Here is an 18,562-nt window from a genome sequence, read left to right as displayed (position 1 = left end):
GTGGCAAAGATAATATATAAGTCAATGTGTAGATTTTGATATGTGGTTCCTCTCAGGTATGTTGATAAGAAGTGGCATCATTCAGTTTCATTATTTCACAATGTCTAGTTAATTCCAAAAAAAAGTAATAAACACATGAAAGTGACACACAAACGTGTATGGCGTCCCCCTCATCCTCCCTCCGCCTATATTATCATACTGGCTCCTCTCCCTGTACTGCCAATTTGCATGTATTAGAGATCATCACAGGAACTTAGTCATCAGATTAATTTATTCAGAGGAACAATACATGCAGTGCTGTGTATATTTTGCCTTTTTTACATTTCTTTCCACTTGGGCAAGTAGAGGCACAATATGTCAAGAGTGAAGCGCTTGTTTTTGGAGAACTGAGTGGGTAGAACTGGCATCAGCAATGCTGTAATTAAAGTGGTTATAGCGTAAGCATTTGAAGAGGCTGTTCTTTAGGCACAGGTTGCCTGCAGGCTGGTACTAACTTAACGCCACTGTGGGAAATAGGAAGGGAATAATAATGAGTACACCTGAGGATTAGTGATGGACGAACGTTTCGCCCGGCGGTCGTTTCGCGGCGAATTTCCGACATTCGCGGTCCGCACGTTCGAACGCCTTTTTCCGTCGTTCGCCGCGGCGGACTTACGTGTTTAATGTATACAAGAACTTTAACCTTTGGTGACACGTTTATCATGTGATACAGGACAGCCAATTGAGACATGACAGCACATGGACACTTGTACATTCCCCCTAACCTATAAATACACCCGATCCGGTGGCCATTTTACATTCTTTCTTCTGTTACGATAGGGACAGGTTCCTGTGTGGAGTAGGGAGAGATAAACCACTAGCTATTTGGTACACAAAAGTTCTTTTCAGGACTGGTATAGGTGTTAGGTGTTGATAGGTTTGCTGTGCTGCTGATTCTTGCAGCAGCCTGAGTGTCTTTTGTTAGTTTAGAGAAAGGGAAAGGACGGTGTATGCTACAGGGACAGCCAGATTAGTCTTTCATCATCATCATCATCATCATCATCATTAGCTGTTACTATCAAGGTCCACAAAAGAGCTGTTCCAGTAACCACTAATCGTTCTCTTTTTTTGCCAATTTGTATAGGGACAGGAAGGAAGCAGTGTTGTCAGGCAGTGAGGGTAATTTTAAAGACTTGCTGTTATTATTAGTTCCACAAAGGTTCTTTTCAGGACTGGTATCAGTGGTACAGTAATAGGCTTGTACATGTATAATATTCTTTCTTCCAAATATAGAAAGGATATTATACTTGACTGCTGCCCTTCTGCTGCAGTCTGCTAAACATTCACAACTCACTTGTTCCACAAAAGTTCTTATAAGGACTGGTAACTTGGTATAGGGTGCTACGGTACATAGGCTTGAGTGCGGTACAGTCTGCTGTTCTGTAAGGACCGCTATCGGTCCACAATAGATAGGGTTGACGTGCACCACTGCTGACCGCTGCCCTATACTGCAGCAGTCCTTCAGCGGTATAGGGACTGACGTACAGTCTGCTAATCACTAACACACAACCTGCTTGTTCCACAAAAGTTCTTATAAGGACTGGTAACTTGGTATAGGGTGCTACGGTACATAGGCTTGAGTGCGGTACAGTCTGCTGTTCTGTAAGGACCGCTATCGGTCCACAATAGATAGGGTTGACGTGCACCACTGCTGACCGCTGCCCTATACTGCAGCAGTCCTTCAGCGGTATAGGGACTGACGTACAGTCTGCTAAACACTAATACACAACCTGCTTGGTCCACAAAAGTTCTTATAAGGACTGGTAACTTGGTATAGGGTGCTACGGTACATAGGCTTGAGTGCGGTACAGTCTGCTGTTCTGTAAGGACCGCTATAGGTCCACAATAGATAGGGTTGACGTGCACCACTGCTGACCGCTCACCTATACTGCAGCAGTCCTTCAGCGGTATAGGGACTGACGTACAGTCTGCTAATCACTAACACACAACCTGCTTGTTCCACAAAAGTTCTTATAAGGACTGGTAACTTGGTATAGGGTGCTACGGTACATAGGCTTGAGTGCGGTACAGTCTGCTGTTCTGTAAGGACCGCTATCGGTCCACAATAGATAGGGTTGACGTGCACCACTGCTGACCGCTGCCCTATACTGCAGCAGTCCTTCAGCGGTATAGGGACTGACGTACAGTCTGCTAAACACTAATACACAACCTGCTTGGTCCACAAAAGTTCTTATAAGGACTGGTAACTTGGTATAGGGTGCTACGGTACATAGGCTTGAGTGCGGTACAGTCTGCTGTTCTGTAAGGACCGCTATAGGTCCACAATAGATAGGGTTGACGTGCACCACTGCTGACCGCTCACCTATACTGCAGCAGTCCTTCAGCGGTATAGGGACTGACGTACAGTCTGCTAATCACTAACACACAACCTGCTTGTTCCACAAAAGTTCTTATAAGGACTGGTAACTTGGTATAGGGTGCTACGGTACATAGGCTTGAGTGCGGTACAGTCTGCTGTTCTGTAAGGACCGCTATCGGTCCACAATAGATAGGGTTGACGTGCACCACTGCTGACCGCTGCCCTATACTGCAGCAGTCCTTCAGCGGTATAGGGACTGACGTACAGTCTGCTAAACACTAATACACAACCTGCTTGGTCCACAAAAGTTCTTATAAGGACTGGTAACTTGGTATAGGGTGCTACGGTACATAGGCTTGAGTGCGGTACAGTCTGCTGTTCTGTAAGGACCGCTATCGGTCCACAATAGATAGGGTTGACGTGCACCACTGCTGACCGCTGCCCTATACTGCAGCAGTCCTTCAGCGGTATAGGGACTGACGTACAGTCTGCTAAACACTAATACACAACCTGCTTGGTCCACAAAAGTTCTTATAAGGACTGGTAACTTGGTATAGGGTGCTACGGTACATAGGCTTGAGTGCGGTACAGTCTGCTGTTCTGTAAGGACCGCTATCGGTCCACAATAGATAGGGTTGACGTGCACCACTGCTGACCGCTGCCCTATACTGCAGCAGTCCTTCATCGGTATAGGGACTAAGAGTTTTGTCACAGGGTCATTTAAAAAATGACAGGCAGAGGAAGAGGCAGGCCCTTCCGCAGGGGTGGTAGGGGTAGGGCAGGAGCAACAGGCTTGAGCCAAAGTGGGAAGTTGCAGAAGGTGCGTTCAATTACTTTAAAGGATGCACCAGACTTGGTTGAGTGGCTCGCTCAGCCTTACTCTTCTGCACCCTCCTCATCCTCTCGATCTGCACCCTCTTCTTCACTCTCTGCTATGTGCACCCCCAAAGACACTACCACCAACAACACGACCACCACCACCACCACCACATACCTTCCGCTTGAGTCACTGGAATTATTTTCCGATCCATATCAAGAGGACATTTCTGATGCGCAGCCACTCTTGGTATTGGATCAGGAAGAGGAGGTAGCAACAAGCGCTACTCAGCAGTCTGACGCCAGTACCCAGATCAGCCCAAGGAGGAGGTTGGTCCCCGGTGTTGCTGCCTACTCCGAGATCTCTACTTATAGCGGTGGGGAAGGTGACGTTGATGATGACGTGTCTAGTGATGTCACGTGGGTGCCCACAAGAGAGGAAGAGGAGGGGAGTTCAGAGGGAGATATGGACCAGCAGATAGGGAGGAGAAGCAGCAATGACTTACATTGCACAGCAGGGACAAAGCAGACTGCAAATGTATCAGGAGCGAGTCATCGACCATGTACGGTCACATCTGGCGCTCCCAGGACACCGGCACATGGCTCCGCAGTGTGGGCTTTTTTTAACGTGTCCGCTGCTGACAATAGCGTTGCCATCTGCAATCTTTGCAGTCAACGCGTTAGTCGCGGTAAGCCCAATACTCACCTAGGGACGACCGCCTTAAGAAGGCACATGAGCAGCCATCACCGAGCCCAGTGGGAGCAACGGAACACACAAAGCCACACTGCAGGCTCTCACCGTCCAGCCTCGTCTTCTACTTCTCCTTCTCCTCTCTCCTCACAATTGTCCTCCACTCCACCTTCCATCACGCCAAGCTCACATTTTTCTGCAAAAAGGCAGGCTTCCGTGGGCCTAATGTTTGAGCGTAAAAAAATGATGACGCCGGATAACCCTCTTGCCCAACGGTTGGCGGCTGGCTTGTCAGAACTCATAGCCCGCCAACTACTGCCATATAAACTGGTGGACTCGGAGGCCTTTCGCAAATTTGTGGCCATTGGAACACCACAATGGAAGGTCCCAGGAAGGAAGTATTTCTCAGAGAAGGGCATCCCAGAGCTATATGGCCATGTTCAGCGGCAAGTGAATGTATCTCTGGCACACAGTGTCGGTGCCAAGATACATCTGACCACAGACACGTGGTCTAGCAAACACGGGCAGGGAAGGTATATCAGTTTTACTGCCCACTGGGTGAACCTTCTGACGGCCGTCAAGCATGTAACCCGTGGCACCCGTGTAGATTTGGTTTTACCGCCACGGATTGCATGCAGGCCTGACTCTTCTTCTCCTCCTCCTACTCCATCCTCCTCCCTCTCCTCCTCAGCTGCCTCCTCCTTTTCCGCTGCTAGCGTCTCTTCCACTGCACCGCCCAAGCTCCCCAGAACCTATTCCACATGCCAGGTGAGACGTTGCCATGCCGTGCTGCGTCTGTTGTGCCTGGAAGCAAAGAGCCACACTGGCCCGGCACTCCTTTCAGCTTTGCGTTCACAGGCAGATGAGTGGCTAACACCGCTCAATTTGACAGTTGGTAAAGTGGTGTGTGACAACGGTGCCAATCTGCTTAGCGCATTGAAACAGGGCAAAATCACGCACGTGCCGTGCATGGCACACGTCTTAAACTTGGTCGTGCAGCGATTCCTTGTCAAATACCCTGGGGTCCAGGACATCTTGCGGCAGGCAAGGAAAATCTCGGCCCATTTCAGAAGATCTTACACGGCCATGGCTCGCCTTGCTGACATTCAGCGGCGACACCATCTGCCGGTCAGACGTCTTATTTGCGATTGCCCGACGCGATGGAACTCAACCTTCTATATGCTTGATAGGCTGCTCCAGCAGAAACGTGCAGTTAACGTCTACCTGTATGAACTCTGCGAAAGAAACGGTTCTGGGGAGCTGGGTTTTTTTTCACCGCGCCAGTGGCTGCTCATGCGCGACACATGCAGACTTCTGCGGCCATTTGAGGAGATCACCAAACTGGTCAGTCGCAGCCATGGCGCCATCAGTGACATGGTACCTTATGCCTTCTTTCTGGAGCGTGCATTGCGTCGTGTCATTGATCAGGCTGTGGAGGAGCAGGAGCGGGAAGATGAGGAAGTCGCAATGCTGGATGAATTCCCAGGGGGGGCTACTCTATCTGAGACAAGTCAACAACAGGAGTCTGATGAGGAGTCAGAGGAGGATGGTGCCGGGGCGGATGAGCAGGAGCAAGAAGAGCATGCTTTAAACCTTTCTGGGATCCCTGTTGTGCGAGGATGGGGAGAGGAGAATGAAGAGGACGACATTATCCTGGATGATGAGCAGGAGCCAGGCCACCACACCGCTTCCACTTTAGTGCAAATGGGGGCCTTCATGCTCCAGTGTTTTAATAGGGACCCCCGTATAAAAAGCATGAGGGTCAAGGACCAGTACTGGGTGGCAACGTACTTAGACCCCCCGGTACAAACACAAAATGGCGGAAATGTTACCGCCGTCGCAGAGGGCTGTCAGAATGCAGCACTTCCAGGCCTTGCTTCGAGAAATGCTGCATTCTGCTTTTGCGTGCGCTGGCAGAGGAGCAATTCCCACTCCCAGAGAAGGATTTGCGGGTACCAATCCAACAGCGCCTGCAAGAAGAGGCCGGTTTGAAGATGTGTTGGTGACTTCGGATATGAGGTCATTCTTTCAGCCGACCCATCGACAGGTGTCATCCGGATCCAGCATCAGGGAACGCCTAGACCGTCAGGTGTCCGACTACATTGGGTTAACGGCCGATGTGGACGCTCTGAGGAGTGATGAACCCCTAGACTACTGGGTGGGCAGGCTTGACCTCTGGCCAGAGCTTGCCCAATTTGCAATCGAACTGTTGGCTTGCCCCTCATCCAGTGTCCTGTCCGAAAGGACGTTCAGCGCAGCAGGGGGGATTGTGACCGATAAGCGTACTCGCCTAGCTCACGACAGTGTTAACTACCTCACATTTCTAAAAATGAATGAGGCATGGATCTCGGAGGAATTCAACACATGTGACCAGTAGACCATGTATATGTCTATAAACTATTTTTTTAATCAAGCACACAGACCTTCTTAATTCATTTGGCTCACTTCCTTGACCCAAAAAAGCACACCGTACTATATGCCCCTACCCTCCTCTTTGAAGAGGTTGAGCGGTGTCATATTTCTACTGGGGCTGCTTATGATATCCCTGTGCTGTGCTGACTTCCTCCTGGGGGTTCTTATTATGAAGGGATCACACTATCCCTGTGCTGTGCTGACTTCCTCCTGGGGGTTCTTATTATGAGGGGATCACACCATCCCTGTGCTGTGCTGACTTCCTCCTGGGGCTGCTTACGGTGCTGCTGTCAGTGCTGTATGTCACGGTGCTGCTGTCAGCGCTGTATGTCACGGTGCTGCTGTCAGCGCTGTATGTCACGGTGCTGCTGTCAGCGCTGTATGTCACGGTGCTGCTGTCAGCGCTGTATGTCACGGTGCTGCTGTCAGCGCTGTATGTCACGGTGCTGCTGTCAGCGCTGTATGTCACGGTGCTGCTGTCAGCGCTGTATGTCACGGTGCTGCTGTCAGCGCTGTATGTCACGGTGCTGCTGTCAGCGCTGTATGTCACGGTGCTGCTGTCAGCGCTGTATGTCACGGTGCTGCTGTCAGCGCTGTATGTCACGGTGCTGCTGTCAGTGCTCTGTATTACGGTGCTGCTGTCAGATGCCTCTATCACGGTGCATGTGTCATTCCGGTATGTCACGCTGCTGGTGATCATCTCCTGCACCCTCTTCTTTGCCTACCCTGGTCCCTGACCTTCCCTCTCCTCCATTGCCTTCATTAGCTCCATAGTCCTGAATTGTTAGAACAATTTCCCAAATAAAATAAAAATGCTTGTAGTTATCGATCCCAAATTCACCTCATACATGTATTATGTCATTGTCCAGATGGTGGGACTACGTTTTACCCCCTAATAATTACCACGTGGCCGCAAATTCGACATGAAGGTTTGCAAAGTTCGCCTCCCATTGAAGTCAATGGGGCCCGCGGCGAACGTTCGGTTTCGCGAACGTTTGGGTCCGTTCGCATTTCGCGTTCGCGAAACGTCCCGTCGGAAGTTCGTCCATCACTACTGAGGATGAGAATGTTGCAAAACCTGGGCAGCTCTGTGGCTTTTGGAAAATGGCCAAGGCCATTAGGTCAGGAAAGCCATCTTTAGTTTTGCATAAACTGTTTAACTAGCTGAAAAATTACATGTAATCCTTAAGCCCCGTACACACGAGAGGACTTATGTCCGACAGACTTCCGAAGGAGTTCCGTCGGAGTTCTGCTGGAATTCCGACGGAGTTCTGACAGACTTTTCGGCTGAGCGGACTTGGCCACACACGATCACACTAAACTCCGACGGATTCGAACGTGATGACGTACGACTCGGCTCGAATAAGGAAGTTCATAGCCAGTAGCCAATAGCTGCCCTAGCGTCGGTTTTAGTCCGTCGGAGTAGCATACACACGAGCGGATTTTTCGAAGGGGACCGGGTCCGGCGGAGTTCCTTCGGAAAAATTTGAAGCATGTTCCATAATCTAAAGTCCTTCGGACTTTGGCGAGTCAAAAGTCCGTTGCAGCCCACACACGATCGGATAGTCTGACGGACTTAGTCCTTCGGACTTTGGATGTTGAAAAGTCCGCTCGTGTGTACGCGGCATAAGGGTTGCTCTAAGAATGCTAATTTATAAGCTAGCACTGTAACAAGTAATACTAATGCCACGTACACACGATTGAATTGTCCGGCAGACTTCCGCCTTTATAACAAACGGACTTGGCCACACACGGACACTCCGAAAGTCCGGCGATTTCTAACGCGATGACGTACAGCACGTACGACGGGACTAGAAAAAGGAAGTTCAATAGCCAGTAGCCAATAGCTTCCTTCTCGTACTTGCTTCAGAGCATGCGTCATTCTTAGTCCGCCGGACTAGCACACTGACGAACGGATTGTCCGCTGAAAGCAAAGTCCGGTGGACAAATTTTGAGTCAAAACTACTTTCTAAGTCCGCCAGACTTTTACGATGAAAAAGTCAGCTGGAGCCCACACACGATCGAATTGTCTGGCGTACTGTGGTCTGGCGGATTAAGTCTGCCGGATAATTCGATCGTGTGTACGCGGCATAAAAGTGTTATTAAAGCAGACCTTGCAAGATCTGCTTATTTCTTCGCTGCTCTGCCAATGTCAAAATGCTAAAATAAAATATATAGAAAAAAAACAGCTGTGGCGGAAAAAGTGTAAAAAATATACTTGCCTTACCCTGCCTTTTGCCCTTTGTGCCTTGGCAAGGGCAACATCACCATTCTTCCAGTGAGATCCCAAGGTATATTGAGTATTTCAAATCCCGCCAGAAGATGCTCATATACTGTGCTGCATGCACAGTGAAAAGCTTGATGTAAAAAAATGTCAGTATTAAGAATTTTCCCACATTCTGAATAAAATGCCCATTAAAAACTGAATGTGCCTACGCCGGTTATCAGCATGGGGGTTCCCCTTAAAATACATGCCAGACCGAAGGAGGGGGAACCCATGCTTTATTTTTAAATTTGGGGTGGAGTTTGCCCTAAAGATTCATACCAGACACAGTGCCCGGTATTGTCAGGGATCAAAGTCGGACTTCAAGTCGCAGGGCAAAGTCGGATCCTCAGTCGTACGACAGTTGTGTCATACTAGTGTGAACCCGGCCTTAACGTTTTTGAGCTTCAGCGTCTAGGAGCAGGAAAAAAAATGTTTTTGTGGAGTTTCTTGGAGCCTTTTTCTAGCAGAAACGCTCCTTAAGGCTACTAATAGCGTTTTTTAGCTTTTGAAGTTGTGTCACAGCTTTATTGGTGGTTTTGACCTTGCCCATCTAATGATGTTGCTTTATGGGTTATGCCCTCAAGTTAAATTCTGGGGTCAGTCTAATGCCTGTCTGGCACTAATGGTAAGGACAGGCCTCTTAAGCCGCGTACACACGGGCGGACTGTCCGCTGAAACCAAAGTTGGACGGACTGTATTACGGAAATTCCGAAAGACTTAGTCCGCCAGACTGTCCGCTGAAAAAGTCCGCTGAAGCCCACACACGAGCGGACTGTCCGCTGAAATGTGTTTCAGCGGACTAAGTTGGACAGACAGTCCGCCCGTGTGTACGCGGCCTTAGGCTATGTGAGTTTATATTTTATGGGTACTTGCCGTATAAATGTGACTGACATTGTTTATTTGGTACATGTATAAAGTTCATTAAAGTTATGGTCTTGTCCTATTTTGCAATGCAATCAGCCTCTGTATCTTTTTGGGAGGTGGCAAGGTATTGGTTCGTTAGTTGATCATAGAAGAACCTTCTCAGCAGTCATGGCTTCAAGCAGTAACTTTCTACAGCTTAATGAAATAATCTATGAAGAAGCCAAGTAGGACAGTGGTGTAGAAAAGGGATTTACAGATTGCAAACTCAATTCATAGTTTCATAGTTAGTAAGGTTAAATAAAGACACCAGTCCATCCAGTTCAACCTGAGTGAGTGTCTACAATTGTCCCTATCCCTGTACATTGCACACTCACATTGGTCCCTACCCTCAAGGAGCTCACATCCAAGCTCCCCATTCATATACTAGGGCTAATTTTGGACAGAAGCCAATTAACCTACCTGCATGTCTTTGGTTTGTGGGCGGAAACCTGAATACCCAGAGGAAACCCACGCAGGCACAGGGAGAACATGCAAACTCCAGGCAGGTAGTGTCGTGGATGGGATTCAAACCAGCGACCCTTCTTACTGCTAGGCAGGGGTGGACTGACAACTCATGGGGCCCCCGGGCAATAGGAGATTATGGGGCCCCCAGGCAATAGATTATATGCACCCAGACACACAATATACACACACAGTATAGGCATCACAGTATACACACACAGAATACACATACACACACTGAAAAGGTACTTGAGAGACAGGGCAGCTATAATCTTGGGATTTTTTTAAAAACACAGATTTTTACATACTGTCCCTGGCAGTGCCCAAGTGCGTGAATGGTCAGTCCGCCCCTGCTGCTAGGTGAGAGTGCTAACCACTATACCACTGTGCTGCCCACAAAACTCTTGGGGGACCTTAGTTCTAATCTGATTATATACAAACACTCTATCTGTTGCCATCTTCTTGAGCAATAGTGCATCATGGTAACTTATCCTGAAGTAAAGGGGATGTACAGTACAATGTGGAATGAATTACAGAATTTGAGAGGTAAGTGCAAAGGAGCATTATTGGGGGTTCAGGGTAATACATATAGAGGATAGCGGAGTTAACCGCAGATAACACATTAAGGGGTTGGAGAGGTTAATTCTGGAGTAGTAAATATGGGTTTGCAACTTGGGTAAGCGTATGTGGACCCAAGTATCAATTATGTACTTTTTTATAATTTATTAATGACAATGCAGTATTTTAGATTCCATTGATATATTACATTTGCAGCAAGGATTGCATTACTTTAACTTTTAGAAATGATGATATCACGATATCATTGCCCCTAAATAACAAGACCTAAACATAGAACTGACATGTATGACATAGTATTATTTATAGCGATATAGAAAATGCCAATTAATATGATAAGGTGGTAGGTTATAGCAATGGTGTGCTGCAGAGACATGAAATAGAGAAATGACAACTCGATCTTAGTGGATTTGACAGCAGTGATTTAGGAAATTACACAGAATTGTGCAGAATGACAGAATGAACTAATGATAATGGTCTTATTTCTCTGTCTAATATGTGTGTGTGTGTGTGTGTATATATATATAAATATATATGGCATTGATTCCTGGTAATTTTATGTAGTGCTCCAAGCTTACTTAGCCATCTCTATAAATAATTTTAGATAAAATAAATTGGTCTGCCAACTGTATGTTCTATAAATATCCACTCTTGGCGCCATCCTTGAAATCAATGTGCTGTTTGGTTCAACACATTAAAAGAAGATTGAGTTTCCGTCTTTCTTTGTTAGGCTCTAGATGGCTTCCTCATTGCGCTCACCACTGATGGGATGATAATTTATGTTTCTGATAGTGTTTCATCTCTGCTTGGCCATTTACCGGTAAGTTATGTTCTCTTACAGGTTATCAGGATAACTAATTGTGATATATACATGCCATTTGTAACAAAACAATAATAATTTTTTTTGTAGCTAATGTTTATTATATTCCAGTGAATATAGTAAGTGTCTGGTTACAATATACAGGACATATTGCATGAATAGCAAATTAATGTATATATTTTTTTAATTAAATTATTATAATTATATAAACACCACTGAGAATCAGGAGTGTCCATCAGCTTAGCTAAGGTTTATAAACAGGAATTACAGTAACTATTATTACAAATAAAATGACAACTGAAAGCATTTTATAGCTCTTCAAATCATTCCTCTCGACAATAGTATTAGTTATGTGAAAGACTATGGACCAGATATTGTAGGGCGAAACAGGAGGTTATTGTTATACAGTATCTCACAAAAGTGAGTACACCCTTCACATTTTTGTAAATATTTTATTCTATCTATCTTTTCATGTGACAATATCTTACAAAAGTGTCTGAAATGTAAACTCCTCCCGTGCAGAACTGGATAATGAATGTGATCGGATTGAATGGTATGGAAAGGCCTGAATTTAGACATCAAGCCTTGTGGGGCACATAATGGAGGAGATTTACTAAAACTGTTGCACATAGTAACCAATGAGCTTCTAGGTTTTATTGGCAAGGCTTAATTGAACAAGCTGAAGTTAGACGCTGATTGGTTACTATGCACAGTTGCACCAGAATCTGTGTGTGCCAGTTTTTGTAAATCCCCCCCAATGTGATTTTTGTTTAGCCCTTTTTTATTTTATTTAAGTAAAAGCTGTTGTGAGAGTGCACTATTGGGGGCAGCATATGCTCTGGTGTATGTGCAGAGCTACTCTTTCACTTAGAGGTCCATCACATGGAGTGCATCCGGAAATTATTCACAGCGCTTCACTTTTACCACATTTTGTTATGTTACAGCCTTATTCCAAAATGAATTAAATTCATTATGTTCCTCAAAATTTTACAAACAATACCCCATAATGACAACGTAAAAGAAGTTTGTTTGAAATCTTTGCAAATTTATTAAAAATAAAAAAACACATGTACATAAGTATTCAGCTCCTTTGCCATGTCACTCAAAATTTAGCTCAGGTGCATCCTGTTTTCACTGATAATCCTTGAGATGTTTCTACAACTTGATTGGAGTCCACCTGCAGTAAATTAAGTTGATTGGACATGATTTGGAAAGACGCTCACGTGTCTATATAAGGTCCCAGAGTTAACGGTACATGTCAGAGCACAAGTCAAGCCATGAAGTCTAAGGCCCCTTTCACACTGAGGTGCTTCTAAACTGCCAGTAAAATACTGAGCATTTTGAAGAGCTTTTCAGGCACTTTTGAAGAGCTTTCCATTCATTTCAATGGAGAGGGGCGTTTTTTCAACACACTACCCCAGTGAGAAAGCATTCATTGATTTTAATGAAAATAGATTTCCGTGAGCTTTTCAGTCCCTTTTTTATAGCATGAAAGCACCTGAAAAGCGCCTCAGTGTGAAAGGGGTCTTAGGGATTGTCTGTAGATCTCCAAGACAGGATTGTATCGAGGCACAGATCTGGGGAAGGGTACAGTAAAATGTCTATAGTATTGAAGGTCCCAATGAGTACAGTGGCCTCCATCCTCCATAAATGGAAGAAGTTTGGAACCACCAGGACTCTTACTAGAGTGGGCCACCTGGCCAAATTGAGCGATCAGGGGAGAAGGCCCTTAGTCAAGGAGGTGACCAAGAACCCGATGGTCACTCGGACAGAGCTCCAGCATTTCTCTGTGGAGAGAGGAGAACCTTCCAGAAGAACAACCATCTCTGCAGCACCAATCAGGCCTGTATGGTAGAGTGACCAGACAGAAGCCACTCCTCAGTAACAGGCACACGATAGCCCACCCAAAGTTTACCAAAAGGCACCTGAAGGACTCTCAGATCATGAGAAACAAAATCCTCTGGTCTGATGAAACAATGATTGAACTTTTTGGCCTGAATGGCAAGTGTTATGTCTGGAGGAAACCAGGCACCGCTCATCACCTGGCCAATGCCATCTCTACAGTGAAGCATGGTGGTGGCAGCATCATGCTGTGGGGATGTTTTTCAGTGGCAGGTACGGGGAGACTAGTCAGGATCAAAGGAAAGATAACTGCAGCAATGTACTGAAACATCCTTGATGGAAACCTGCTCCAGAGCACTCTGGACCTCAGAGTGGGGTGAAGGTTCATCTTCCAACAGGACAAGGACCCTAAGCACACAGCCAAGATAACAAAGGAGTGGCTACGGTACAACTCTGTGAATGTCCTTGAGTGGTCCAGCCAGAGCCCAGACTTGAACCTGATTGAGCATCCCTGGAGAGATCTAAAAAATGGCTGTGTGTCGATGCTCCCCATTCAACCTAATGGAGTTTGAGAGGTCCTTCAAAGAAGAATGGGAGAAACAGCTCAAAAATTGTTGTGCCAAGCTTGTAGCATCATACTCAAAAAGAATTGAGGCTGTAATTGGTGCCAAAGGTGCTTTCACAAAGTATTGAGCAAAGGCTGTAAATACTTATGTACATGTGATTTTTATTTTTATTTTTAATTTTGAATATATTTGCAAATAGTTCAAACAAACTTCTTTCACATTGTCATTATATGATATTGTTTGTCAAATTTTGAGGAAAATAATGAGTTTAATCCATTTTGGAATAAGGCTGTAACATAACAAAATGTGGAAAAAGTGAAGTGCTATGAATACTTTCCGGATGTACTGTATCAATAAACTACAGAAAAGAAAATGGTTTCTTGTTTCCCAAACTATATAGAGCGTTCTGCCTCCCTTCACTCGAGCTGTTTTGTTAAATTTAGCCACCAGTGTCCAAAGTTAGTGAAACTAATTAAGGAAACATTTATCACATGTAGCATCAAACATTAACTGCCATTGTCACTGGCCCACATGTGCCATTATGTAAATAAAACACTTGGTATGGGCAATAAAGACAGATTTAAAATGTAAAATCTTTGTGGCAAATAAGACTTTTGTTTTACTGAACATGACAAAGCATACTTTTGTACCAGTCAGATTTAGTGGACCAAAATATATTGAATTTTCTGCCGGAGCGAGAACATGGTGAGGTGTACAAGTTGCTGGCACCACACATCCTCATGACGGAACCAATCACTCCAGAGTTTTTCAACAGTAAGTACCAACTCCTGCTATGTTTATGTAAATACATGTGTTTAAGATATTAAGGTATTTTCTAGCTAACTATAATATGTTTAGAGGCTGCAGAGCTTAAAGTGGATGTAAACCCACTCTCATCCTTTCTAAACTACTGCAATATTGGTTATCTAGAAGGATATACATGCCTCCTGCATATATACTTATCTGTCAAATGTCTCCCCTCTGTCTGCTATGAGACCCGAAAAACTGCAGATTTTGTGGGTGGGTCTGTTTTCCATGGCTCAGTGGGTGGAGTTGTGATGTCAGTAGACTCCCCGTCCGCCTCTACACTCCCCTTATCAACATGCATTTTCTCCTGTGTATTTCTTACACTGAACTTCTGTTATGTTCACTAACATCCAGTTAAAAACCCATAAAAGTGCCCACATGACTTCAGCATGCCAAAATATGCTGAGGTGTGGAACAGCCAATCCTTGCAGAGCTGCTGAAGAAAGGAGTGGGGGTGGGAATTAAAAAATAATGCACGTCTTAGGCTAGTGCACGAGATATGTAAATCACATGTCAATCACAGCAAAGGGGAAGAACGGACAAAGATTTCAGATTGTCCCTTTTATTTCACTGAAAAAAAGGTATGAGGATTGCTCAGAGGTGGATTAACTCTTTGTGGCAAGACTGGACACAGCTGATCTGAAATCCCATACTCTATATTGTGCCAGACAAAAACAATAATTAAAAATATTTGGGTTTACATCCACTTTAAGCATTTTCTTGGCATCATGTATACAGATCTAAAAGGAATAGAATTAATATAAACAACTGTGAAGAAAGTGGTATAGTCTAATAAACCATTAATAGACATCCGAGGCCAGGTATGCAGCTTCAGATTACAACAACAGTATTTAAAACATAATTCTTTTACAAAAAATAGTCAGTACTTCAACAAAAAAATTTATAAAATGTTAGGCAATTATTTTGCAGAGAGTACAATAAATAAGATGGTCGTCTAATTACATTTATTTGACTGTTTTCTTTGTAGAGGTCAGACTTTTATCACATACTGAAAGTAAACATTGCTTAACCCCTTCCCTCCCACCCTGGCATCTCCTTTACAAGTTCTTAATGCTTGGGGGTGAGGTGGGTAGGAAAGATCAGCGATCATGAGACCAACGTGATTGGCTGTCGCAGTGGTCACATGATCGGAAACCAGTCCCGCTGGCTACCGATGTCTTCTTGGGGCAGAGAGCTGTCTTCAGCAACTCAATCTTTGTACACATAAACATTGCCTGCCCAGCAACACATGAGCGGCATGTGGGAATTAAAGCCCAGCTTTTTGCTGCCGCACATATGGGTCACTGTGGTGTAAACGGGTTTAATATAAGCCAACACTGCATTTTTTCTGGGCCTGGAAAAAATAAATATATATATATATATATATAATAACCGCAGGCTCAGAAAATATGAGAACACTATATAGGCCAGTGATGGCGAACCTTGGCACTCCAGATGTTTTGGAACTACATTTCCCATGATGCTCATGCACTCTGCAGTGTAGTTGAGCATCATGGGAAATGTAGTTCCAAAACATGTGGGGTGCCAAGGTTCGCCATCACTGATATAGGCTAAAGCCATTTCACAGAAAAAAAAAAAAAAAGAAATTCCACCATCCACAGAACCAAGTGTTCTGTCACCATATCCCAATGGTTAACAAAGAAAATTGACCCCCTTGTTGGACGGGACTTTGAAGGTGACTAGAACACCCATGTTATAAAAATATTAATTTTATTACAAAGATATGAATACAACACAGTAAAAATCGTTAGTAAGATTAGTTGATATGGATCAATGTACACAATGAATACGGATACTTGTAATGTCTCTGATGTACCCAACGTTGCTGGCTTGAGCGCCTTTCTTCAGGGGCTTATACAGAGAGAGCTGCATTCGTATCATACAGCCGATAATGTCTTGTGACTTCATTTATTGCGGTAAAAGCAAAAAAACCTACAGAGGGTCAGCAGTTGGAAATGGCTAACCCCAAAAGCAGAGGGTGACCCTACGGAGGTCCACCTACACAGGGGGCCACACTTATGAGACATCAACTGTGGTTACACTTGAAATGTTACTGGTATCACTTTTAGACAGGGATGTGTATGAACACACTGTAGTGGCTTGCAGACTCTGGCAATATCCTTCAATAAGACCCCTTTCACACTGGGGCGTTTTTCAGGCGTTTTTCAAGCGCTTTAGCGTTAAAAAAAACGCCTGCAAAGCGCTTGAAAGAAGCCTCATCTGCAGTCCCAATGTGAAATGTCAGCGCCCGAAAAACGCTCGTAAAGCGCCGCTTAAACTAGCAGCGCTTTACCAGCGTTTTTCGAGCGTTAATGGGGCGCTTTTAACCCCTGCTAGTGGCCAAATAAAGGGTTAAAAGTGCCCACAAAATGCTGCTGCCAGTAGCGTTTTTCAGGCGTTTTTCGGGCGTTTTACAAGCGCTTCCCATTGATTTCAATGGGAAGGGCCGTTTTAGGAGCGTTGTATTCACCGCTCCAAAAGCGCTGCAAAGAAGCTGCTTGCAGGACTTTTTTTTGACGCTCCAAAAGCGCAGCGCCTCAGTGTGAAAGCACTCGGGCTTTTACATTGGGATTGCAGTTGCAGCTTCTTTCAGGCGCTTTTTTTTAACGCTAAAGCGCCTGAAAAACGCCCCAGTGTGAAAGGGATCTTGGTGTGAAAGCACTCGGGCTTTTACATTGGGATTGCAGTTGCAGCTTCTTTCAGGTGCTTTTTTTAATGCTAAAGCGCATGAAAAACGCCTGAAAAACGCCCCAGTGTGAAAGGGGTCTAAGGGGAATTCCCCCTCTAATCGCACCTTACAGTGTGTGCGATTTCTCATCCGTCACAGTTTTACACAAATTTTACTGTATTGTATTCACATCTTTGTAATAAAATGTATCATTTTATAACATTGGTGTTCTTGTCACCTTCAAAGTCCTGTCCCACAACGGGATCAATTTTCTTTGTTCCACAGCAAAGAGTACAATGATCATCATCTAGCTGCACTGAAGAAAAAAAAAAGATTTTAGAGGTGGCAGCACCATTTATAACTGTTTCAAAAGATAATTTTCCTTTTTTCATTGGACTTTAATAAGACTGTACAATTAAATCAGTAATACACATATAAAAAAAAAAGAAAAAGTAGGGTTTGCTGCAGTACCTTATTCATGACAGGTAGGGTTGTATTGAAGGATATGTACTTACAGGTGAAGGATCTTTGATTCGTTTGGCTATGAATAGTCTGTGATAGATCAACTAATTTGAAAATGCAGTTTGTGCCATTGTATGCAGTTCCCTGTAATATATACTGTTTACCTGTTCAAAAAGGACATTACAAAGTTACTTGACAGCTCATTTGTCAGCTTTTAGAAAACAAAGAGAATGGTTATTCTAGACTATTTATTCAGACACAATTGCTCAGAAAAGGATACTGTTCCTGCCAAATGGTACAGCTAGAGGCTATTCTCTGAATAGGTTGGAGCATTCATCTCTTATTGCAAGATGATCCTGCAGTCTGCATCCTAAAATAATGGGAAGTTATATTTATACATTCTGTTCTGAAACATTTTATTTTAAAATAAAAAGAGGATTTTGAGCTATAATACAATTTACTAGTAATATAGAGTTGGCTAGCTTGTTCCGATTCTTTTGTTTCTGAATCTCTTGTACATTTATCTTCATCATCATAGTAGATAGTAGATGGCAGTGGTCATCAACCCTGTCCTCAGTGCCCACTAACAGGCCAGGTTTTATGTATTACATTGGGGAGATGCAGACTAAAATACTGCAATCACTGAGCAGAAAATGATATCGCCTGTGATGTATTTCTGTTATCTTGCAAACCTGACCTGTTAGCCCTTGTACACGCGGTCAGAGAATCCATCGGAATGTGTCCTATCGGACGGTGTTGTCGGATAATCCGACTGTGTGTGGTATGCATCGGACTGTTTCCGTCGGAATATCGGCCGGACCAAATTTTCCAACATGTTGGAAATATTTTCCGACCAACTGGTCCGATAGGACATACTCCGATCATGTGTAG

At 44.6% G+C, this 18,562-nt stretch overlaps 1 protein-coding gene across 1 annotated transcript in view; it reads left to right on the top strand.

Moving 5' to 3' along the window:
• Positions 1-18,562, top strand: part of PASD1 (PAS domain containing repressor 1) — a 139,425-nt gene that overhangs the window by 54,300 nt on the left and 66,563 nt on the right. The window contains exons 6-7 of the mRNA XM_077485657.1: positions 11,216-11,305; positions 14,367-14,487. Coding sequence (XP_077341783.1) covers positions 11,216-11,305; positions 14,367-14,487 — 211 coding nt within the window. The remainder of the gene's footprint in view (positions 1-11,215; positions 11,306-14,366; positions 14,488-18,562) is intronic.

This window comes from Lithobates pipiens, unplaced genomic scaffold (genome assembly GCF_037356315.1).
Source record: "Lithobates pipiens isolate NorthernLeopardFrog02 unplaced genomic scaffold, aLitPip1_a1.2 Scaffold_1, whole genome shotgun sequence".
NCBI lineage: Eukaryota > Metazoa > Chordata > Amphibia > Anura > Ranidae > Lithobates > Lithobates pipiens.
Note: the sequence above shows the minus strand (reverse complement) of the source record. Positions and strands in the feature narration are given on the sequence as shown.